Raw genomic sequence first — 24,521 nt, forward strand, 5'->3', positions numbered from 1 at the left:
CCAAGCAACGAGCAGTGTGTGTGGGGCTGATAGGAGTGAGGAGAGGTGGTCGGACAGTTATGCCAGCCCCTATCGAGAGTCCCAGCAATACAAAGAACAGGGAGCCAGGGTTTGCTCCAGGATTTCCCCAGTGGACTACGACTCCTGGAAGGCAGAGAAGTGGACTACAGCTCCCAGAAGGCTGCGCGACACACAGCCAGCACGGTGCTCTCGTGAGGCGTGACAGTCAGATTCCGCGGGAGGGCGGCAGAGATACCGCGATATTTGGGATCGGCCCCGAGACGCCCCTGGCGCGGGTGAGCAGTGGAACGGGGCTGGGAAGCTGGGTTCTCGCGGCAGCGCGGGAGGAGAGGTTCGGGGAGCTGTGTCTGCGAGCGTGGGTCCGTGGCTGTCTGTATGTGTCCTCACTTTCCCCTCTGTGCCCATGAAACTCTGCTTGCGACTGTGCGTGGGTGGGCGGCTGTGCATCTGTGCGACCTGCCTTTCCCGGCTGTACGGGTGGGGCCGCCTGGAGCAGGAGGGACTCCCGAGCCCGGAGTGGAGGGTTTGCATCTGTGCACGTCTAGCCCAACTTTGTGCTGCTCTGCGATTATTTGTCCAGCGTCGTTTAATCTAGTTTAAATGATGGCCGTGTCAGCTCCTCCCACTTAGCGCTTACTCGGGCTGCCCAAAGTACAAAGTGTATTTTAAAAGTTGGTAAAATTAAAAAAGGAAAGCCATGGGATATTGGAAGTAGCCCTCGGCCTGCCAAAAAGTGCAGAATGCCATTTACAAATTAGGCCAAATCTTGTTGGAAAAGAACTTCCTGCTGTCCTTGAAGTATTTGGAAGTAGGTGCTAGATGGTGAGCCGGAGAGGTTCCCAAGTTGGGGAAGTGGTGGGTGTCTTGGACCAGGGGTTTCCATCTCTCTCACAGTGGCTGGGAAGTAGCAATACGCAGTCACTGCGTTTCTAGTAGCCCACGTGTGTGAGTGTGTGTGTTAGATACATTCATCCTTCAGTATCCGCAGGGGATTGCGGTATACTTTTTTTTTTTTTTTTTTTTTTCCGAGACAGGATCTCATTCTGTGACCCAGGCTGGAGTGCAGTGGTGGGAACATAGCTCACCGCAGCCTCTACATCCTGGGCTCAAGGGATTCTCCTGCCTAGGTCCCCTGTGTAGCTGGAACCACAGGCATAAGCCACCACACCCGGCTAATTTTTATTTTATTTTTGTAGAGACAGGGTCTCACCGGTGAGTTGCCCAGGCTAGTCTCAAACTCCTGGCTCAAGCAATCCTCCTTCCTTGGCCTCTCAAAATGCTGGCATTACTGATGTGAGCCACCACATCAGCCCTCCCGTATACTCTTTTTTCTTTTTCTTTTTTTTTGAGTCAGGGTTTTACTCTGTTGCCTAGGCTAGCGTGTAGTGGTGTGATCATAGCTCACTGCAACCTCGAACTCCCTGGGCTCACATGATCCTCCCACCTCAGCCTCCCAGGTAGCTGGGACCACAGGCACAAGCTACCATGCCCCACCATATAATTTAAATCATCTCCAGATTACTTATAAAACCTGATACAGTGTAAATGCCATGTAAATAGTTACACACTTTTTTTATTGTGGTACAATTTAATAATAATTTATTATACAATATAAATTACAATAATAATTTATTATTATTATCATATTTTGAAACAGTCTCTGTCACCCAGGCTGGAGTGCAGTGGCAAAAACATGGCTCACTGCAGCCTTCTAGGCTCAAGCGATCCTCCTGCCTCAGCCTCCCAAGTAGTTGAGACCACAGGCATGTGCCACCACACCTAATTTGTAAATTTTTTGTAGAGCTGGCGTCTTGCTATGTTGCCCAGGCTGGTCTCAAGTGCCTGGGCTCAAGCAGTCCCCTCACCTTGCCCTCTTAAATTGCTGGGATTACAGGTGTAAGCTGGAGCAGAACCCTGGGCAGCCGGTAGTGAGGGGCTTTGATGTTAGGCTCAAGGATTCAGGCTCATAATGGATCTTGGATCCCTGCCTACCCACCACCCACTTCCCTTGTTTGGTTCTGCTTTGTCTTAGGCTCAGTTCTCATCCTTCCTGTATTGAGCTTGAACGTATACCCTGTCTGGCCTTGCTTTCCTTGCTCCCGTCTTTAGTGTGGTTCTGTGCCAGCTCCACCTTTGCCCATATAGGGACTGGCAGGTATCCCTGAAACCTGAAACTCTGCCCTGAGTTAAACTCATCAGAGGAGACTTAAACACACAAGCCGAGGCTCTTTGTGCTGTCTGTCCCTGTCTTTCTAGAGGATAGAGAAGCTGTCATTTTTCTGGCTGTGGCTTACCTGCTTGGCTTGGTGCCCTGGGATCTTGAGGCTCAGTAATCACAGCCTGTAGCCCCATAATCTGCCTGCTTGCCAACTCTTTTTGCTGCTCAGGAGTTCCTGTTAGTTCAGCAGAGCCCAGGGAAGCGAGGTACTGTCTCCAGCTACCCTTCCTGTGCAAATAGGTGACTCCAACAGGATCTGGTTAGGGTAATAGCCTTACTGGTTTGAAATTTGATCCTCTTTGCAAGCAGACAAAGGAATCCTGCCAGCTGTCACCCTTCCTGGAATTCTCAGGTTGAACTGATTTGACCTCGCCTCCAAATGTTAGTTAAATGATTCACTTTCTATTCCTCAAGTACATTAAACACACACATACACACACACACCCTCTTTTTTAGGAAGGTAGGTAGGTTTGATCCTTAGCACAGCTTTACTAAGCAGGCTAAGTACTATATTTCGGACTATAGTGCCTGCTGTGGGGAAGCAGTTGAAGTCACTAATATAGATTCCTGCCCCAAATTTAACTGATTGCTTTCTGTAACCTGTTTCCTACGAATGAGATCAGCTTGATGTGGATGAGGTTCAGGGGCCTCAGAGATAAAATTTGGCTTCTGGTTTTGCAGGAATCTACCTATCCTAGCACCAGTTGGCTAGGGTGGGACAGGGTCAGGGTTTGAGATCTGGCAGGTAGGTTTCCCTGGAGAATAAACAGTGTGCTTCCATCATCTACCAATGCTGTGTTCTGGGAAGAAGCTGACTGGTAGGCACTCTGTACCTTGTCAGATGCTAACAGGGCTCCCCACTCCCTGGAGTAAACTGAGTTCTCCGACTCTGACCAAGCATTGCCCTGCAGTGGAGCAAACATTGAGATTACTGGCAAATCAAACTTTGGGTGATCTTGCCCTAGGGAACCAGCCTGTGATTAACCCCTGCTGAGAAGTGGGATAATGCAGCCAAACATGATCCTCAGCCCACGTGGGTTGTGCCCAAGTACTGAAGGCAAATCCTGGGCAGAGAGGCTAGAGAGCCAAGGGGCCTGTGAGTGAAGAGGAGACGGGCCCCTGTGGATGCTCAGCCATGGAGGTAGCCATTGGGCGACTCACCAGCACTACTTCCTGGGCAGCTGCCTGGGTTTCCCTTGCCCTGCTGGTTCTTTTTTGAGTGTATCTTCTAGGACCTTCTGTTTTGTACGGAGAGCCCCTTACTGCTCTCTTTCATGTATTGACTCAAAGTTTCTGCTGGAAGGAGCTTCAGAGATCATCTGGTCCTACCTCTGCATTTTTCTGATGAAGGGACAGGTCCAGGGAGGGAATGACCCTGGACCAAGGTCACTCCAGGTCAGGAGCACACCATGGTCAGGGCCCAGGGCTTCTGATTCACAGGCTGGGTATCTGTGTTCTGCCCCACACTGCCTTAGCAGGTGTAGTTATTCATTCAGCACATGTTCAGGACTGCCAGCTAGTGGACTGCTGGTTGGCAATTAGACCTGATCACGCATTCAGGGAGCTTGCTGGTGGAGGGAGAGGCAAGGAAACTGATGTGTAAATTGAGTCTGTGATCACCAAAAAGGTACATCCCAGGGAAGGACTGATCTCAGATAATTTCAGACAGGTGTGATTCCTGTCTTCTCGAACTCAACCTACAGATTCCCCAGAGGCAGCTACTGTGTTTTCCACAATTCCTTTGCATGGTGTTCAGTGTAATCGGTCCTCGGTGATGGTTGCTGATGAAGCATGTTCTGCTGGCCCAACCTGCAGCGTGTAGGTTTTGGTGTCCATCAGCCATATTATCAAGAGCACTCACTTCTAGCAACATCTGAGAGTCAGAGGAAGAAGCAAACCAGCTAGTCTCCTGGGGTGGCCTGCATCCTCTTTATGCTGGTTTCTTCCTGGGCTTTGATTTGTACGGTGGTGCCCATCTTGATTAACAGACAGGGACAGAGAGGCAAATCTCTTGGCTCCCTGGGGCACCCAAACCTCCTTGTTGCCCAGGGTTCTACCTCATGAGTATCTTTGGAACCCATCCCCTCCTGCCACTTCCTTTCACCATTCAGCCCAGTCCACTGCAGCAGCTCCTGTCACCTTCCAGTCTCTCCACTAGCAGGGTCCCTTTGACACTATGACCAAGTGCCAGCACCATCTTTCTAAAACCGAAACTCCTCACCCTGGCCCTCGCTGCCCATGGCATTCTGGCCTCACCCCGACTTTCAGCCTCACCTCCTGCCCCTCCAGCACCCCACATCACATTCCGGCTTCACTACTAAGGCACTCCCTGTTCCCCAACCTGCCGCCCTCCTTCAGGACCTTCACCTTTGCAAGATTGTTCCTTCTTTTGAAGTGATTTCTTCCCATCTCTGAAAAACTAACTCGTCCTTCAGGACTCAACCCTAACATCATCTTTTCTGGGATGCAGCCTCTGACTTCCAGAGATGGTCACTGTGAGCAGCCACGGCACCCGGTACACCCTTCCCCACAGCACTGTAACATTCCCTTGTGACTGACTGGCCCGGGTGTGGGGATGGCGTCTCACTTTCTTATCAAACTGTGTGCTCCCTGAAGCCGGGACTGCTGATCCCTTTAGCTGCCTTAGCCTCTGGCCTGGGGCCTAACACATGGTCCTGCATACATTCTGGTCGAGTGTATGGATGAAGAGGGTGGCCCTTGTTCTGCTTTTAGATCCTAAATCCTGACACCTTTATGGAGCCCAGGCCTGGCAAGCTCCCAGAACTTGAAGCCACCAGACCCCACATGGAACCAAAGGCCTCCTGTCCAACTGCTGCACCCTTGGTGGAGAGAAAATTCCATGTTCTTGTGGGTGTCACGGGGAGTGTTGCAGCCCTGAAGTCACCTCTTCTGGTGTCAAAGCTTTTGGACATTCCTGGGGTGAGTATCCTCACCAGACAAGCATGGCAGCCTCCGGCATGGGAGGCCAGTGCTCCCGGGGACAGCCCATTGTTCTGCAGTGCGTGCAGTTTTCTTTTTCTTTATCATATTAATCATGCTTGTGGAGGTCCTGTGTGTGTAGTGCTCTGTGGAGGATTCAGGAGACAGAGACCAGTGTCCAGTGTAACCAGGGGCTAGATTAGATAGTACAGACAGAGCATGAGGGGAGGCTGGGAAAGGACCCGGTGAATGGAGGGTTTGGGCTCCCATACATTAACCCTGAGAATCTGTGAAGTCCTGTGTGGGAGGAGGGCTGGTTGGAGAAGTGCAACAAGTTCTTAGTACCCATTCCTGCCTTGGGCTCCCCCACCCCTACTTTCATTCCATCTTGAACACTGCAGCTGTGTTCTCCCTTCTTGTGAGACCCCATGGTTGTCCTGTCAGTCAAATGCTCTGAAACCCCATTGCCTGAAGCTCTAGGTTCAAACTTTGCTCCTTCAGGCGTTCAGAGATGCCCCAGGGGCCCCTGATTGTGTGCTGGGGTCAGGGACTCTAGTCCCTGTCCTTGGCCAGACCCTCAACTTGGGTCTATTTTCTATATTGGATCTATTTTCTATATTGGGTGCAAAAGTTTAAGGCTTTAAACAGCGTGAAATCTGACAGGCAGTGGCCCCACTTCCTAGTTCCGCCTCCAGGGCCCTTTGTTGGTCTGTCTTATCCCCCTTGGTCTTTGCGTTGCTGGGCCCTGCTGGGCTGGCTGCCCTCTCTGCTCCTCTCCCGCCTTTTCACATTCTGTGCAAAACCTTCCCTGTCTGCCCCAGCCCAGTCCCTGTGGTTTTGGCCCCTTCTTTTAAACTCATTTGACTTAGAACTATAGGTTGCCTTAGACACTGCTAATGTTACTGGCCCCTAGTTTTGGTGGGGTCTTGTGAAGTTGCTGGGCCCCAGGCCTGGCTTCTCCCTCTCTTGTATCAGCTGAGCACCCAAGGTGCGGTGGCCCAGGCAGCCGTATCTGGCATGTCCAGCAGGGGGCGGTGCTTACTCACAGTGGTCCCATCAGCTGGGGCTGGTGGTCCCATCAGCTGGGGCTGGGCTGGGAAGTGTTTCACTTTTTTACTTTCCACCAACTTCCACCCAGAAAGTCACCCCGTCACCCCATCCCCAGGGCTGGGATAAGCCATGAAGCTGCCAGCCAGGGATGACAGCTGTCCAGAGTGGGGGAGGGAGGAGAGTCTCGTGGCACTCTGAGACTGGGTGCTGCACTTTTAGGGCAGTACTACTTAGGCCCAGCCACCCCCTGTGTACCCAGAACCATTGGTAGGAGCTGGCCAGCTAGAGCCGTTAGGGCGGGAGGCCTGGAAGGGTTTGCAGCAGTGAGAGCCTCTGCCACCACCCCCTGGGGAGGGAGGGAGCCATGCAGTTCCCTTTTCCCATAGCCCCAGAGCAAGTGAGTTTCCGGACTAGGGGTGGATAGGGGCGGGGAGTCCTATCCCAGGAAACAGATGGGCAGCCTCAGAACGGAGGGAAATGGCAACCCCACCGCTTCCTCCCATCCCACACAGCCAGCGTTTGGCTGGGGGGCGGTGTGTGGAAAGGGTTGCCTGGAGCAGGGAGGCAACTGAGTGCACCCCATGGCTTTTTAGCCTGGGCCCCGTGGGAAGGCAGGCCATGTCTGGAACAGGACTTGGCTTCCCGTCTCTGGTTGGAGTTGACGCCAAAAGTGAGGCAGCCAGAGGGCACTGAACTGGGAAGGAAGGCTCCCCGACTCAGCCTCTTGGAGCCTGCCTTTCCCATTTGAAAATAAGGCTGATTCCTGCTGCCCATCCCCCAGGCTCTTGTCAGGCTCCCTGAGATGTTGGCTTGGGTGGGAGGGGTCACAGATGAAATAGTCCTGTGCCAGTGACTTGGTGCGGAGCCTGGCATGTTGAAGCACTTGGTTGTGTGTGTTTTCTGGCCATCACCGTGTCCTTTCCCCTTGTTCATGTCCTTTGGGCTAGCCACATGGTGTGGGGCAACCCCACTGGAAAGAGCCATGGAAGCCACAGTTCACCTGCTCTTGTGGAGGGCCTATGCCTTTCATCTGTAGGGAGACAGCTCTCCAAGCCTGGCTTTGCTTATTGGGGCCTTCCTGAGGTGTGGGATCCAAAGGTAATCCCTGGATTGCCTTGTGTTGGCCCCAGTGGTGGTGTCTACCCCTGCACACTCCCCTTTATTTCCTGATGGCCCTGATCTCCACACTGCTTCCTGCTGGATCTCCTGCAGGAGCATCATTGTCCCTTGGAGCAGTCACTTTCAGCTCTTCGCCTGCCAAGTCGTGGGTTCACATGCTCAAGGCTTTCTGGAACTTCCTTAGGTACCTCCAGATTTGGTCTAGCACATGAACAGCTGGGGTGTGGGCTGCAGAGAGCTGGGGGATTCTACAGATCTGGCCCATCACTCTGGCCCATCACTGTTTCTGATTGATCAGCATGTCCAGACATCCCGGGAAAGCCACTAACCTCAAGGTAGCCAAATCAGGGAGACTGTGAGGGGTGTTGGAGAGACATGGATTAGGCACAAGCCACATACACCAGCACGATGGGGAGAGTAGTCACTAGCAGAGACGACCTTGAGTATGTTGGGGCAGATGGGCAACCATGTCACAAGAGAAGCAGCTGAGCACATTTCTGATGCTGGGACGCTGGGCAAGTCAGTTCTTTTTGGCCACAGTTTTCTTATCCACACAGTGAAGGACGGGCAGGTTCTCAAATGATCCATCTTCAGGGTCTCTTCTGGCACTGGTGTTAGAAGATTCTAGATGTGAGGGCAAAAAGGACTAGGACCCAAAGGCAGCCTGAGAGAAGGTCCTGGGGCCCAGGAACTTCAGAGGGATTGGGGGTTTTGTAGTTCCATAGCTGTCATTGTAATTGAGTGGCAGTAAAATCTGGTTTGTCAGCTCAGGCAGTTTCTTCCCTGGGGTTGGCAGCCTGGCCCGTGCAGGGGAGCAAAAATGGCTTTCCTCCACCTTGCTAGGCTGCTTGGCTGGGCTATGAGTTCAACTGACTTATAAACAAAAGTAACAGGGCTGGGTGCAGTGGCTCACTTTGGGAGGCTGAGGTGGGCGGATCACTTGAGGCCAGTTCAAGACCAGCCTAGCCAACATGGTAAAACCCCAACTCTACTAAAAATACAAAAATTACCTGGGCGTGGTGGGCGCCTGTAATCCCAGCTACTTGGGAGGCTGAGGCAGGAGAATCACTTGAACCCGGAAGGCAGAGGTTGCGGTGAGCTGAGATCGTGCCACTGCACTCTATTCTGGGTGACAGAGCAAGACTCCACCTCAAAACAATAACAACAACAAAAAACAAGATCAATAGGAGAAAACCTTATTTAGTTACATATCTGCACATGGATGTACCACAAAATATGAGATTCCCAGAAGGGTGAGATGACTGAAGCCTGTATAGCAGCCTGAGCTACAGAAGGAAATAGGGGCTTGGGGCTTCTGGGGGTGGTGGCGACACAAGTTATGGGAGGATGAGGGGAGGAATTGTACAGTGAATAAACATCTTGTTAGGCAGATAAAAACTTCTCAGATAGCCGGGCGCAGTGGCTTAAGCCTGTAATCCCAGCACTTTGGGAGGCCAAGACGGGTGGATCACGAGGTCAGGAGATCGAGACCATCCTGGCTAACAAGGTGAAACCCTGTCTCTACTGAAAAAAAAATACAAAAAAACTAGCCGGGTGAGGTGGCAGGCGCCTGTAGTCCCGGCTACTCGGGAGGCTGAGGCAGGAGAATGGCATAAACCCGGGAGGCGGAGCTTGCAGTGAGCTGAGATCCGGCCACTGCACTCCAGCATGGGTGACAGAGCGAGACTCCATCTCAAAAAAAAAAAAAGAAACAAAAAAAAAAACAAAAAAACTTCTCAGATAATGAAAGATGCCTCAGCAGATTGTCAGTAAGTCAGTCGTCCCTTCTCAGGGAGGGGGACTCAGGACAAGGGGGATCCCTCTTTAGGCAGATAAGAGAAGTTCAGAGAAAGTTCCTCCCTGCATCTGTTTTTTCCCAAGTGTCTTCAGGTTTGAAATAATCAGCATACCAAAGCCACATATTATGGGATGGCATTTCCTGAACTCTTTCATCCACACCCTTCAAACTTGGGAGGAGAAGGCAGACATCACCCTAGCTTTTGCCAGGGCAGGTGTCAGCAGAATTCAGAGCCAAAAGGGGATTTCTAAAGATAGAGAAAACCCCCGACTCAAGGAGTCAGCAGGCCTCGGGCTCAGAGGAAGATACATTTCTAGGGTGTCCGTCAGGACATCCAGGTCTGTTGAGGGTGAGGAAAAGAAGGCTCTGCTCATATGTAGTGTGGAGTAAATTCTGACTTTCTGGAGGACCACTTGACAATATTGAGAGAAATTAAACATGTTCATAGCCCTTGATTTACCCACAGGATTAAACCCTGTGGGGTGTATTTACAAAGTAAAAGGATGTTCATTATAGCATTATTTATAATTCCAAAGCAAAACTGGAAGCAAACAAAATGTCCAGCAGTAGAGAGCTGTGGTGTCCTTATGATTTATGGGACAATCTCTCAGTGGATTACTTGGCAGTGTTTCAGAAAAATGGGTTAGCTCTCTCTGTGCTAATGGGAGCAATCCTCAAGATAGAAGCGGAATAAGCAAGGTGTAGGAGCTAGTGAACTGGACACCCCAGGCCAAATTCAGCTCAATGCCTGTTATTGTATAGCCTCCAGCTAAGAATGATTTTTACATTTTAATTTTTATTATTTATTTTTGAGACAGGGTCTTGTTCTGTTGCTCAGACTGGAGTGCAGTGGTGTGACCACCACTCACTACAGCCGCGACCTCCCAGGCTCAAGCAATTCTCCCACCTCAGCCTCCCGAATAGCTGGGAGTGCAGGCGTGCCATCACACTCCACTAACTTTTTTGCATTTTTTTGTAGATACAGGATTTCGCAATGTTGCGCAGGCTGGTCTCAAACTCCTGGGCTCAAGTGATCTATCTGCCTCCCTTTCTCAAAGTGCTGGGATTACAAGCATGTGCCACTGTGCCCGGCCTGATTTTTACATTTTTAAATAGTTAAATCAGAAGAAAGATAGTATTTTGTGACTCATAGAAAAAGTGATATGAAATTCAGATTTCAGGTCCAAGACAATTTACTGGAACACAGCCATACCCATTCATTTACGTATTGCGTATGACTGCATTCGTACTACTACAGGGTTGAATTTTGCAACAAAGCCTAAAATATCATCTGGCCCTTTATAGAGAAGGTTTGCTGACCCCTGGTATGCAGCCTGATTCCTTCTGTGTGTTCTTTTTTTTTTTTTTCTGAGACGAAGTCTTGCTCTGTCGCCCAGGCTGGAGTACAGTGGCGTGATCTCGGCTCACTGCAATCTCCGCCTCTTGGGTTCACACCATTCTCCTGCCTCAGCCTCCCGAGTAACTGGGACTACAGGTGCCCGCCCACGCCCGGCTAAGTTTTTTGTATTTTTAGTAGAGACGGGGTTTCACCGTGTTAGCCAGGATGGTCTTGATCTCCTGACTTCGTGATCCGCCCGCCTTGGCCTCCCAAAGTGCTGGGATTACAGGCGTGAGCTACCGCGCCCAGCCTTTGTGTGTTCTTATACTGACTTACTGCGCACAGTTTTTTCCTCTGGAGGTGGTTACCCTTGTGGAGGGGGACCGGTAGAGGAAGGGAAACTTGGATTTTTCATTTTGTATCATTCTGTTCAGTTTTAATTTTCTAACCTATGTGTATATTTGTGTGTGTGTGTGTGTGTGTGTGTGTGTGTGTGTTTTAGTCAGTGGGGCTTTTGGTGGGAATATTGTGGAACATTCTTGGTAACTTTGTGCTTTTTTTTTTTTTAAAGTGCTCACTGAGGAAAGAGCAGACAACATAAGGCCTGGTTTGATGATTTCCTTTTTGTTCTGGGTGGGGGCCACCTGCCCACTCTATGTCCTGATATGGAAACTCTGAGACCTTTATTTGTGTCTCCACCTGCTTGGCTGGCCCCTTCCTCCTCTGGCCTGCAGCCCTGTCACCTGCTCTTCTAGGGACAGAGCTTTGTCGGCTGCTGGTCAGAGGGTCCTGCACCCCAGGGTCCTTCCCTGATTGCCCAGAACAACGTCCCTGTGCAGGGCCTCCATAGACCCCTCTCTGGTTTCCTTCTGGAGAATTTTCTGGAGTTGGGGAAGCACACAGAAGGGTTGGCATGAGGAGCTGACACAACCAGAACACCAGCTCCCCCAGGGGCAGATGAGAGAGCGGCTGTTTCCTGCAGAGCCAGGTGGGAAAGGGTCAGGGTCACAGAAGGGCTGGGGTGGCACAGTGAACTGGATGGACCCCTACCATGTGGTCTAAATGGCTCATGCATGGGTCATAAGAGGAAACCAGGGGCAGAGGAAGAAGGGCTCGCCCACGGCCTTCCAGGGAATAAGTGAGTTAGCAGAACTGGGGGCTTGAGGCCAGGTTTTCTGGGTCCTATCAGTGAGTGAATTGAGGAGCTCAGACTTGGAGCTCATTCTCTGCTCAAGCTCACCAGTGCTTGAGGATGGTGGAATTTGTGGATTCCTATCTTGGTCTGCCTTGCAGTTAGGAGTTACCTGTACCCCACCTATCTGTTAGACTGAGCTGCAGCAGAGGGTAGAGCTTGGATCTTATCAGCCCTGCCCCCACCATATAAGAGGCTTAGTAAATGTTTGCCGAGTAGAGGCATCATCATGAGCCACGGAACCCACTGAGCCAACCGGAACTCCCTTGAGGGTTTTGTTAAGGAGGCCAGCCACCTCCTTCACAGCTCCCGTGCCTCATGTGCCATCCGCACTGGGCCCCAATAATTCTTTGTCCTAGAATGTACCTGCCACTCCCATGCTCAGGTTAGTGTTACTTCTTGGCTGGCCGCTAGGTCCTGGGCACAGATCTGGAGCATGCCAGTGTCAACACTGGTAGACCCAATGTCAGGGTCCTCTGCTGTGCATCCTGGCCCCGAGGACTGGGCCACCAAAGCCCTGGGTTCCTTGCCTTATCACAGCTTAAGTGCAGGGCTACCACTTCCTCTTTGGAATCCTCCTTTATCTCCAGTGGAGGCATCGTCACGCCCTACTAGAAACACCTGCTCTCCAGCCACTCAACTGCTGGTTCCACTTGGGCTCTTCTCCTTTTCTTGTATATGCCAGAGCTGTGCTATCTGATATATTTACATTTTCTTGTATATTCCAGAGCTGAGCTATCCGATAAATGTAAATTTGAATGTGGCAGCCGCTTGCCACATTCAAATTTAAATTAATTAGAATTTAATAAAAAATTCTGTTCTTCAGTCACAGTAGCCACACCTCAGGTGCTCAGTGGCCACATGTGGCCAGTGCTGCCACACCGTATGGCACATGTAGGGCCACTCCTATCATTGCAGAGATGGAAATGCTCTTCATGGATAATGCTGTAGAGTTGTGGCTCTCAATGGGGGCGATTTTCCTCCCCAGGGGACATTGGATAATGTCCAGAGACATTTTTAGTTGTCCTAACTTAGGGGTGGTGGTGCTCCTGGCTCTTGTTTCTAGTGGGTAGAGGCCAGGAATGGGCTTGGCAGTGGAGACTCAGGCCATGGGATTTGTTTCATTCCGTGGCTGCGAAATGTCTCTCCATGGGTTCCTTTGATAATCTGCCCCAGAAGTAGCCTGGCCACACTAGGAGCCTGAAGTAGAAACAGGAGGTATCACTAAATCCTGATTCCATTTCTCCTGACCAGACCCAAATCAGGATTCCTGATGTCTCTTCAGCAAAGTAAAGGAAACCAGACTTGCCAACTGGTTTCGGGAAGGAATCTCTATACATGCTAGATAAAATGCAGGCAGTTTATGTAATAGGGTCAGTAACATACACAAAGAGATTCAGCTTAAAAATATTAGCTGTAAAAAGTTTTCTCAGGTAGGCCGAGCATGGTGGCTCACGCTGGTAATCCCAGCACTTTGGGAGGCTGAGGTGGGCGGATCACCTGAGACCAGGACTTTGAGATCAGCCTGGCCAACATGGTGAAACACTGTTTCTACTAGAAATACAAAAATTAGCTGGGTGTGGTGGTGCACAACTGTAATTACAGCTACTTGGGAGGCTGAGGCAGGAGAATCTCTGGAACCAAGGAGGTGGAGGTTGCAGTGAGCCGAGATAGTGCTACTGCACTCCAGCCTGGGCAACAGAGCAAGACACTGTCTCAAAAACAAAAAAAAAAAAACAAAAAAAAGGAAAAAACTTGTTTCTAAGTGGTGTCAGCAGGGGACCAAGCTGGGAGCTACCTTTCAGGAATTCTGTAGCATATGGGAGATTCTTTTTTAATGCCCAGCCCTGCTTCTACCAGGACCCACAAAGGTGTAAGAGAAAGCCAAGGAAGGCTCCTGCCCTCAGGGAGTTTCTGCCCTGCCAGGGTTCCTTGGCATTTGCTGGGAAGAGGTCAAGGTACATGGGTAAATGGTCAGAATTATTTAGTATTATAGAAGGTAGCACATGCTTTTTTTTTTTTTTTTTTTTAAGTGTGTACAGACCCAGGGCCCAGCCCTTGGCTCCCAGGATGTTTTGGTGGAGTGAATGAAAATAAAAGAACAAAGCCCATAGGGCTGATGAATCAGATCAAGTGACATCCCTCTAAAACCAGAAAAACTAGTCTGGGCCTACTAGACAGCACTGGGGTCAGTCAGGGTCACCTCCAAGGAGAGTCAGCTGCTTCAGTGGGTCAGAGGTGGGGCATCAGGAAGGACCCACCCATCACATACACTTCACATTACTCCTTAGTGAAGACCTTGAGCCCAGGAGGCTCCCTAACAATGTGACTATGTAACCTGGGAGGGTGGCTAGAGAGTGGAGCCTCTGAGAGGTAAGGCAAAGAGGGAAGATCTCAAGCAGGGTGAGAGGCTTAACAGGACCCGGGTTGGAGCTCCCCAGGGGACAGTGGGGGCTTAAAGGCTCTGAGACCTTGAGTGACGGTGTGGGGAAGGAAGAAAGGGTAGAGCTGAGAGGGAGGAGAGAACCCCCTGAGTCAAGGGCATTGCCTATTTGGGGATTTTTTTTTTAGGTTTTTATTGATTGATGATTGATTGATTATATTTTTTTTGTAGAGAAGGGGTTTTGCCCTGTTGCCCAGTCTCATCCCAAACTTCTGAACTCAAGCAGTCCGCCCACCTCTGCCTCCCAAAGTGCTGGGATGATAGGCATGAGCCACCATGCCTGGCGCCCAATTTGGGGATGATTCTGAAGGCCAGCACTAGGCAAGGTCCTCCGCTTTGCGAACTGGAAGATGGTTTTGGGAGTTGGGGAGAGTGGAGGACTTAGATCTTCAGGAAGTAGCTTTCCAAATTTCAGAATAGAGGCGATGAACCCAATGAACCTAGGACATTCTTTTTTTTTTTTGAGATGGACTCTCATTGTGTCTCCCAGACGAGTGCAGTGGCGCGATCTGGGCTCGGCTCACTGCAAGCTCTGCCTCCCGGGTTCACGCCATTCTCCTGCCTCAGCCTCCCGAGTAGCTGGGACTACAGGCGCCCGCCACCACACCCGGCTAATTTTTTGTATTTTTAGTAGAGACAGGGTTTCATGGTGTTAGCCAGGATGGTCTCGATCTCCTGACCTCGTGATCCACCTGCCTCGACCTCCCAAAGTGCTGGGATTACAGGCGTGAGCCACCACCCCCGGCCACCTGGGACGTTCTTAAGTAGCAAATAGTTCAGGATGGTTGGGAAGCTCTTAGAAATGAAAGATGGTGATCCCATGAGCAGAAGCAGGCAGTGTATCAGCAGAAATGTGGTCTCTGGCTACCTGAAACCTGTTAAAGGAGTTGGAAAACAGTTAAGTGGAAGGGAGGACATGTAACTAGAGATGAAGGAAGAGTGTGGTCCAGAGCCCCCCAGGGTGAACTGAAGCTTGTGGCAAAACTCGGGAGGCTCAAGAGGGCTGTTTTATGTATTTGGAAGAAGAACAATGAAGCAGTGTCTGGTGCTGGAGGTCAATGGTAACATTAGCAGAGGACAAGAAGAAATGGGAGGGGCTGGGCGCAGTGGCTCACTCCTGTAATCCCAGCACTTTGGGAGGCAGAGACAGGTGGATTGCCCTAGCTCTGGAGTTCAAGACCAGCCTGGCCAACATGGTGAAATCCTGTCTCTAGTAAAAATACAAAAATTAGCTGGGCATGGTGGTGCACACCTGTAATCCCAGCTACTTGGGAGGCTGAGGCAGGAGAATCCCTTGAACCCGGGAGGTTGCAGTGAGCCGAGATTGCACCGCTGCACTCCAGCCTAGGTGACAAAGTGAGTCTCTCTCTTTTTTTTTTTTTTTTTTTTTTTTTTTTTTTTTTTTTTTTTTTTAACAAAAGAAATGGAGGGATTATTTGATCTCATTTTGTTCATCTTCTCTTTTGAGCTTGTAGTGGTAGGAGGGACCTGAACTGAGGCTGGGTGATTCATCTCCTGTCCTGGGAAAGTTCTCTCCTGGTGTGCTAGGGAACTGTGGTTGGTGAGCTACAGGAAGTGTGGGAAACGTCAAAAGGGGTCAGGGGCAGGAGATGGCTAATGTCCATTTATCAAAAAGGTGAAGGAGGTGAGCTCTGCAAATTGCTACAGATGAGGCTTGTAAGTGCTAAGAAAAGCTAGATTGGGATCACTAGGAGCAAGGTATATTGATTTTAGTTTATGTTTTGGATAGTAGCAAAGTATTTTTCGATTTAGATGAGGCCTTTGATGGAATCCTAGGATCTCTCCCTAGACCGCCTGGGGATGTTGTCAGCATGTTATAACCAGTGAAAGATCCAACTTGGAAAGAGTTCTTCTTGGTTCTTTCTCACCCCTTGCTCTGCTGCCACACCCACTTCTGTGGACCTTGTGGGTGGCCTCTGCCCTTGACTTTGTTCTGTTCATAATTTGGATTAGTGTCTCTGGGGGCTACTGATGGTGGTGCTGGCTGAGAGGAGGAGCAACAGGATTGAGCTCTCAGGAGCTCTCTGTAGGCTGAGCAAACAGCAGGCCAACTCTGATAAGGGGAAATTTGCCAGGGACATGTGAGGGACTGCATTTGGGACCAGAAAAATAACTGCTTAGATACGGCCTGGTGCTTGCGGCTTAGTAGCAGCATGAATGAGAAAATTTTTTTGAGTTTTTGCTGATTGCAAACTCCATACATCAGCAGGGGGATGTGGCCACCAGAAGAGCTGCTGTGGGTTCAGGCTGCACCGATAGACATGATGCTCTGCTTTCTTCATGAACCTAACAGTGGGGATGCCTTCTCCCACCCCTGCAGGCAGAGTAAATGACTCTCACCTGTGGGTTCTTCACTTCTGGAAAATTTAATTTATTTTTTATTTTATTTTGTAATTTTCTCCTCTCTGTTTTCTGTTCTCTCTGGAACTCTTTAATCATCAAAAATTTTAACCTTACTGAGTTGATTAGATTTTCTCATCTTTTTTCTACTATTACCCATCTTTTTTTTTCTCCTCTCTGGACGATTTCTTTTAAACTTGTGTTGAATTTTTTATCTCACTGTTTATAATGTTAATTTCTAAGAGTTCTTTTTTGTTCCTTGAATATTCATCTTAAAAAGTGTTATGTTCTTGTTTCTTGGGTGTAATCTCTCATTTTTAAGTTTTCTTCTCCCTCCATTGCCTCTGGGTTTCTATTTTCTGTTTGTGTAATATCTGTCTTGCTAGAGGGCTCTCCTCAAATACCTGATACTCCTTGGCTGTTCTTATTTGGGTGCCAAAAGCTGATTGGAAACTGTCTTCACTGCCAGGGTACTCATCTGGTATTGAAATGTTTTGTTGGTGGACCTCTGAATTCCATATCTGAAGGTTTCCTTCCCTACCACATCTCCTTACTCCCAGGGTTATTTGTTTTTTCCAGACCAGTAGTCTCCTGCCTGGTTGACCTAGCGTTCTTAGGGTCAAGTAGGGGAAGCAGGCTTGGGTCTCTCTGTTTGGTCTATAGATACTCACTTCTGCTCCAAGACTCCTTTGTCCTTTGTTGTGCTAACTCTTCAAGGGTAGTATGTCTGGCTGCCTGGGATGGGAAGAAGAGCTGGGGGGACTTTAGCTGTTCCTTCTAACAGGTCAGAAACCAGTCCTCTTGTGTTCAGCTGTCTGTCTCATGCTCACCTTTGTGGTACTCACTTCCTCAAGTCCTAGGCTCCTGGGTTCTAATTGGCTTGTGTCTCAGTTACTGTGTAGGCTTTGGATATTTTCTTATCTAATCTAATTAATCTAATCTAATCTAATCTAATCTAATCTAATCTTATCTTATCTTTTAGGATCCGCTCTGCTAGTGCTTCCTTTCACTTCCATCTTCTGAAAGCGCATTGGCACGTCTTAACTGCTGTTGGTGGTTGTTCCTCTTCTTTTTGTTCTTGGGAGTTTATTTCTTTTCTTTCTTTTTGAGATGGAGTTTAGCTCTTGTTGCCCAGGCTGGAGTGCAATGGCGCGATCTCGGCTCACTGCAACCTCCACCTCCCAGGTTCAAGCGATTCTCCTGCCTCGGCCTCCCGAGTAGCTGGGATTACAGGCATGCGCCACCACATCCAGCTAATTTTGTATTTTTAGTAGAGACGGGGTTTCTCCCTGTTGGTCAGGCTGGTCTCAACCTCCGCACCTCAGGTGATCCGCCCGCCTCAGGCTCCCAAAGTGTTGGGATTACAGGCATGAGCCACCGCGCCCGGCAGTTCTTCTCTTTTCTTTTCTCTTCTCTCTTCTTCTCTTCTCTTCTCTTCTCTTCTCTTCTCTTCTCTTCTCTTCTCTTCTCTTCTCTTCTCTTCTCTTCTTCTCTTCTCAGACAAGGTCTCACTTTGTCACCCAGGCAGGAGTACAGTGGCATGATCTTGGCTCACTGCAGCCTCGACTTCCTGAGCTCAAGTGATCCTCCCACCTTGGCCTCCTGAGTAGCTGGGACTATAGGTGTGCGCCACCATGCTGGCTGATTTTTTTGTATTAAGGATGTGGTTTCACCATGTTGGTCTTGAACTCCTGTCCTCAAGCAATCTGCCTGCCTCAGTCTCCCAAAGTGCTGGGATTACAGGCGTGAGCCACTGAGTTTAGATCTTTTCTAAAAAATGACTTTGCTTTTATTTAGTGGGTTTCTGGGAGGGAGCAGAGTTTACTTTATTTAACTAAAAGCTTTTTCTTCTGTTTAACCTTTATATGTTCTTTTGCTTTAAATGTATCTTTTTAGACAACATATTGATGGATTAAACAACATCCAAGATGAGAATCTGAATTTTAATCAAGGAGATAAGCCTGTTATATATTTACTATAATTATTATTATGTTAGAATTAACCTATGCTGTCTTATTTAATGCTTGCTTTTCTTTGTTTTTTTGAGATAGGGTCTCACCCTGTCACTCAAACTGGAGTGTAGTAACTTGATCTCTGCTCACTACAGCCTCTGCCTTCCCAGGCTCAAGGGGGTCTGCCCACTTCAGCCTCCTGAAGGTAGCTGGGACTGCAGGTGCACACCACCATGCCTGGCTAATTTTTGTATTTTTTGTAGAGATGGGGTCTTACCATGTTGCCCAGGCTGGTGTTGAACTCCTGGGCTCAAGCAGTTTGCCCGACTCGGCCTTCCAAAGTGCTGGGATTACAGGCATGAGTGTAATTCCATTACTGTTCCCGGCCAAATGGTTTATCATATGTTCTCTCTGCTTCTTTTTCTCCTTTTGTATCCTTTATGTGTAGATTGAATTTCCTTCTGTGGGTTTGAAAGGTACAGGTTATTCTTCTTATGGTTACCCTGACTTATTATGCCCTCTCCTTTACCTTATCACTACCTTGTGTCTTCCCCACGAAAGAGATAGGCCTTCAGCATGGCCCTGCCCTGCCCTGCTCTCTCCACCTGTGCTGGCCCAGTGGCATCTCTAGGACTGGGTTCCGGGGAGGGATAAGGCAGGCCTCCCTTGCCATCTCACTCAGAACTGGGCAACGCTTGTTCAGGGTCATCCTAGGGGGACTCCAGCATTCAGTCGGGGTTTGGTTTAAATGACCTCTAGGCCGGGCATGGTGGTTCATGCTTGTAATCCTAGCACTTTGGGAGGCAAGGTGGGTGGATTGCTTGAGCCTAGGAGTTTGAGACCATCCTGGGCAACATGGTGAAACACTGTCTCTACCGAAAATACAAAAAATTAGCTGGGCATGGTGACATGCACCTGTAGTCCCAGCTACTCCAGAGGCTGAGATGGGAGGATCACCTGAGCCCAGGGAGGTTAAGACTGCAGTGAGCCATGATCACGCAACTGCACTGTATCCTGGGCAATGGAGTAAGACCCTGTCTGTAAATAAATACATATGTGATGGACCTCTGAAAAGGTCCCTGAGGTTTTTTTTGTAGGTTCTGGGCATGGTAGATCCTAAGGGGGAGTGAGATGGAGAATGGACAAGTCAGTAGAACTCAGAACCCCAGACTTTCTGAAGTTCTTCCTTAGTCTTCTTCTCTGAGACTTCTACTCCTTGGTCCTAGCTTTTTTCCTAGGTGCCGTGCCGATGTGTCACCCACCCCGTCCTGTACAATATGCAGGAAGCAAGCAAGGAGGGGGTGCCTCAGAGAGACAGTAGGGAGGAATGAGGACAAGGTGGAATTGGCATGGGCACACTCTACAGAGCGAGAGGCAGGCCTTAGGGCACCACGTCGCTCTCAAGTAGGAATGTGTGTCCAGCAGCGCTGAGCCTTCAGCTTTTCACAAGAACTGAGGAAATTGAATTTTCTATGCGAAATCTCCCAACTTGGACATGTTGGCTCAAAAATGTTAATGATCTTGTGTAGGCCAAACAGCATGTCTGTAGGCTGGGTCTGGCCCAGACATGGCCCACGACTATAGCTCTGGCTGCTCAATGGTTCTGTCCTTGCCACCCTTGACTTTTCTTTTTTCTGGATGAATGTCCAGAGAAACAAATGTCCTCTCCTGATTCATTGGTTTCCCCCCAAGATGTGGTTTCCTACACTCCCCTCTCCCTACCAGCTACTTCTGGGCCCCTGTACTTTGCCAGCTTGTTAGTCTAAAATCTTGTTTTACAGGCTGGGTGCAGTGACTCACACCTGTAATCGTAGCACTTTGGGAGACTGGGGTGGGTGGATCACCTGAGGTCAGGAGTTTGAGACCAGCCTGGCCAACATGGTGAAAAACCTTGTCTCTACTAAAAACACAAAAATTAGCTGGATGTGGTGGCGTGCACCTGTAATCCCAGCTACTTGGGAGGCTGAGGCAGGAGAATCTCTTGAACCTGGGGGGGCGGAGGTTGTGGTGAGCCGAGATCATGCCACTGCACTCCAGCCTGGGCGACAGAATGAGACTCCCATCTCAAAAAAAAAAAAAATCTTGTTTTACAAATGATGACCAACCCATCTAGTGCCCTTCACACTCCTGAGTGCTGTTTCTCACAGCCATGTGTTCTGTTAAGCAGATTGCAGGCAGCCCTGGTTTGCGTTAGTAATTTCTTAGTGAATGGGTAGTGTGCAGGTAAACCTCATTCTCACCCCAAGAGTGTAGGGCACACACAAGCTGGGTTTTCCAGGAGCCTGTCTGCAGCCTGTGCCCATGAGGCCTTGCTCCTAGAAGTACGTGAAGGGGCACTGTCTGCCTTCTCTTGGGAGCATGCATGCACAGAGGACATGCTGTGCCTCAGCCCCCAGTGCCTTGGCCTGCAGAGGGCAGGGCTGCTGTGCGGCACAGAACTCAGGACCTATGAGCCTCCTTGGGTGGCCTCTCCTGCCTGCTGTGGCCTCTGTGGCCCTGGCCTTGACTTCCTTTCCTGTCACTTGCGTGCCTCTGCCCCTGGGCCTCCCTCTGCCTGAGTGGCAGGAGCTTTCAGCTTTGTATATATGGGCAGTTGGTGACTCATTCCTCAGCAGCCCCTCAGATAGGGAAGTGAAACAGCCACACCTGGTAGGGCCTGATCTTTGGGTGACAGCAGAAGTAGCTAAGCAGACATGGGGCTTGCAGCTGAGGAGGGAAGTCCTCTCTAAAGCCAGCCTGTGAAGACAGCACTTGCCTGCCCTGACCCTCCTGTGACCTCCAGGCCTGTGACTCTGGTAACAGTTTCTTCCTCCCTCCCCACCACCCCCTTTTTCTTGGTGACAGCTGGAAGTAGCAGTGGTCACAACTGAGAGAGCCAAACATTTCTACAGCCCCCAGGACATTCCTGTCACCCTCTACAGCGATGCTGATGAATGGGAGGTCAGTGCTGGGGGCTCCTGGGCTGAGTTCCATTGACTTTCCACCAGCAGGACAGAGCAGTCCTCCCTGCAGCCTATGGTCTGGCAGCTGGAACAGACAGGCTGGGCTCAAATCCGCGGTCAGGGCCCTCTGGGCAGAGGCAATGAAGAAAACATCTGTCTAGCTTCTGGCCTGCAGGAGGCCCTAGTCTCCTCCCAGCCCAGGCGGAGCTGGGCTTTGGCCTGGTGCCTGAGGTTGAGTGTCCTTGTACTTATCTGGGCTGATGAAACCACAGAGGAGCTCTGTTCCCACCACCCTTGTCCACGTGGCTCCTGGCGTCAGGGCTAAAGAGAACGCCTCACTTCCCACGGCCGCTGGGCTCTACTGCATCTCCCCTGCAGATGGGTGGGCACTGACTGATTCACCAGACACTGAGTGTGGGCCTCACAGGGGTTCCCTGCCAGGCATTTCCAAACATTCTCAGCCTAGAACATTTCCGGCTGGTCTGTCTTCCCTGCCCCTACCCCCTCCATTTCTCACTGCCCCAGAGCCTTCTACTGGCTTGGACAACCCAAGCATCTGCCTCAAGCAGACAGGCCGGGAGCTCCCTGCCAGATGTCAGTTCTCATTGAAAGCCAAACCATGAAGGGAGTAGCTCAGAGAGACAAGAGGCACTTGTTTCCTCCGGCCTGGTTCTCTCGGCTGCTGGCTCCATGGCTAGCGCTCACCAGCTTAGCTGCAGGAGGGAACGGAGGTTGGCCTGGGCAGGGCAGGTCAGTGGGCTTCTCAGTCTCGTGACTTACCGTACCTGGCCTGCCTTGGCGCTGCATCCCGCTTCCTGCACACTGACCCCTTTTTCTTCCCTCTGCCAGATGTGGAAGAGCCGCTCTGACCCAGTTCTGCACATTGACCTGCGGAGGTGGGCAGACCTCCTGCTGGTGGCTCCTCTTGATGCCAACACGCTGGGGAAGGTAGCCAGTGGCATCTGTGACAACTTGCTTGTGAGTGATGCCCTGGTGCCCTCGTCCCTCCCTGGGCTTCACTCCCAGTTTGCTGAGCTGCAGACATCCTTGTACAAGGAGACCTGCTGCTGTGGGGCCCTGGTCTACTCAGGGAGATCATGCTCCCCCATTCCCCCCATCGCCCCCCAGTGCTCTCACCTTCTCTTCAGCACGTGGGCACAGCCCTGGTCCTGATGGGTCAGCTTGACCTGCTGCTGCTCCCCAGGAGTGTCCCCTTCTCCCTTGCCCTTGGCACCCAGCCAGGTGCCCACAAGCAGACCCTCGTTCCTTGTTCTTTGTCCCTCCCCGTGGGCTGCCTGGATGTGCTCTTCTACTGTCCCTGCCCAGCCCCATCACCTCCTGCTTCAGCTCTGCCTTCTCCCCAGATCCGGTTATACACGTGGGCAATGTGATTGGGGGTTTACTTCTTCACAGATGTCTCATACACTTTATTGCCCTTGTAGTGTTCCTATATATTAGGGGAAGCTTAGAGGGGAAGAGGGGAGAAAGATAGGGGCAGTGGTGAGAGCCGATGGGTGATAGGGAGAAATGGAAGTCCAGCTGTCCAAAGTGGGCGCTGTCCTAGGCCTAAGATGCCTCCAGGGAGCTGTTGCCCATAAAGGGGAGCTGCCTTTGTTTATATAATCGTTCTGGGAAGATTTGGGTGTGATTTCTCTCCTCCCTCTCCCTTATTGCCACCCCTCACCTCATTTATTGAGCTTTCGCCTACCACGTACTGGGGTCTATGCTGAGAGCCTCACAGGACACAGGGAGCTCCCAGGCTGGAAGGAGAATGCCGCGCTTGATCACCCATGGCAGTGGGAAGGGAGTATCCTCTGGTGAGGAGTACAGTCCTGAATGACCCCAGTCAGTCCTTTGACTATGGAGTCACCACCTTGCATAGTGCTGGGCCTGTGGTAGACATCCAGTAAATACTGCATGTATGGGGTAACTAGCATTTTTTTTTTTTTTTTTTTTCTGAGACGGAGTCTCGCTCTGTCGCCCAGGCTGGAATGCAGTGGCCGGATCTCAGCTCACTGCAAGCTCCGCCTCCCAGGTTTACGCCATTCTCCTGCCTCAGCCTCCCGAGTAGCTGGGACCACAGGCGCCCGCCACCTCGCCTGGCTAGTTTTTTGTATTTTTTAGTAGAGACGGGGTTTCACCGTGTTAGCCAGGATGGTCTCGATCTCCTGACCTCGTGATCCGCCCGTCTCAGCCTCCCAAAGTGCTGGGATTACAGGCTTGAGCCACCGCGCCCGGCCGTAACTAGCAGTTTTACTTTTGCAAGTAGCTGGGAGGTTTTCAGAGTTTCATGTGGTGAAGAAGGTGGATAATGAAGCTGGGACAGGATGTTTTTTGGGGTCACAGATTAGTGTTCTTGTATGCTTGTCAATGGGCTCTAAAGGCACTCCTCAAAGAATCTGCCAATGATTTAAGCATCATTTGATTAAGAGCACAGGGTGAACAGAAGAACAACTTGTGTGGCCAGGAACAGGGGAAGGGAGTGCAGAGAAGAGAGCCTGGGAGTAATGTCATCAAGAAGACTTTCCCTATAGTCCCAGCTACTTGGGAGGCTGAGGTGGGAGGATTGCTTAAACCCAGGAGTTCTAGGCTGCAGTGCCCTTTGATTGTGACTGTGAATAACCAGAATAGCCAGTGTGGTCCACCCTGGGCAACATAGCGAGACCCTATCTCTATTGAAAAAAAAAAAAAAAAAGGAAAGGGCCGGGTATGGTGGCTCATGCCTATAATCTCAGCACTTTGGGAGGTTGAGGCAGGAAAATCTATTGAGCCCAGGAGTTTGAGACTAGCCTGAGCAACATGGTGAGACTCCATCTCTACCAAAAATACAAAAAAATTAGCAGGTGTGGTGGTGCATGCCTGTGGTCCCCAGATACTCAGGAGGCTGAGGTGGGAGGATCGCTTGAACCCAGGAGGTCAAGGCTGCAGTGAGCTGTGATTGTGCCACTGTACTCCAGCCTGGGCTACAGAGGTGAGACTCTGTCTCAAAAAACAAACAAACAAAAAGGCTTCCCAGCAGCACTGGTGCCACAACTGACATAGCAGCTATAGCTAGAACAGTTGAATTTCCTGGCTGCTCTCATCAAATTGGGTCAGAGTTCTGTGTGGCCAGCACCATCTCACCAAATCTCCAGGCTCCCCGCTGG

The 24,521-nt window shown here is 50.4% G+C and overlaps 1 protein-coding gene across 8 annotated transcripts in view; it reads left to right on the plus strand.

Annotated features, from left to right (window-relative positions):
• Nucleotides 1-226: 226 nt before the first annotated feature.
• Nucleotides 227-24,521, plus strand: part of PPCDC (phosphopantothenoylcysteine decarboxylase) — a 46,144-nt gene continuing 21,849 nt past the window's right edge. For 2 of the 8 annotated variants that reach the window (XM_017874982.1, XM_017874979.1), the window contains exons 1-4: nt 227-296; nt 4,973-5,179; nt 21,278-21,373; nt 22,225-22,353. In XM_017874982.1, coding sequence (XP_017730471.1) covers nt 4,994-5,179; nt 21,278-21,373; nt 22,225-22,353 — 411 coding nt within the window. In that variant the 5' untranslated portion in view covers nt 227-296; nt 4,973-4,993. The other 6 variants (XM_017874980.1, XM_017874981.1, XM_017874983.1 and 3 more) reach the window with 6 other exon arrangements.

The sequence above is a fragment of the Rhinopithecus bieti genome, unplaced genomic scaffold (genome assembly GCF_001698545.2).
Source record: "Rhinopithecus bieti isolate Rb0 unplaced genomic scaffold, ASM169854v2 scaffold_9693, whole genome shotgun sequence".
Taxonomy (NCBI): domain Eukaryota; kingdom Metazoa; phylum Chordata; class Mammalia; order Primates; family Cercopithecidae; genus Rhinopithecus; species Rhinopithecus bieti.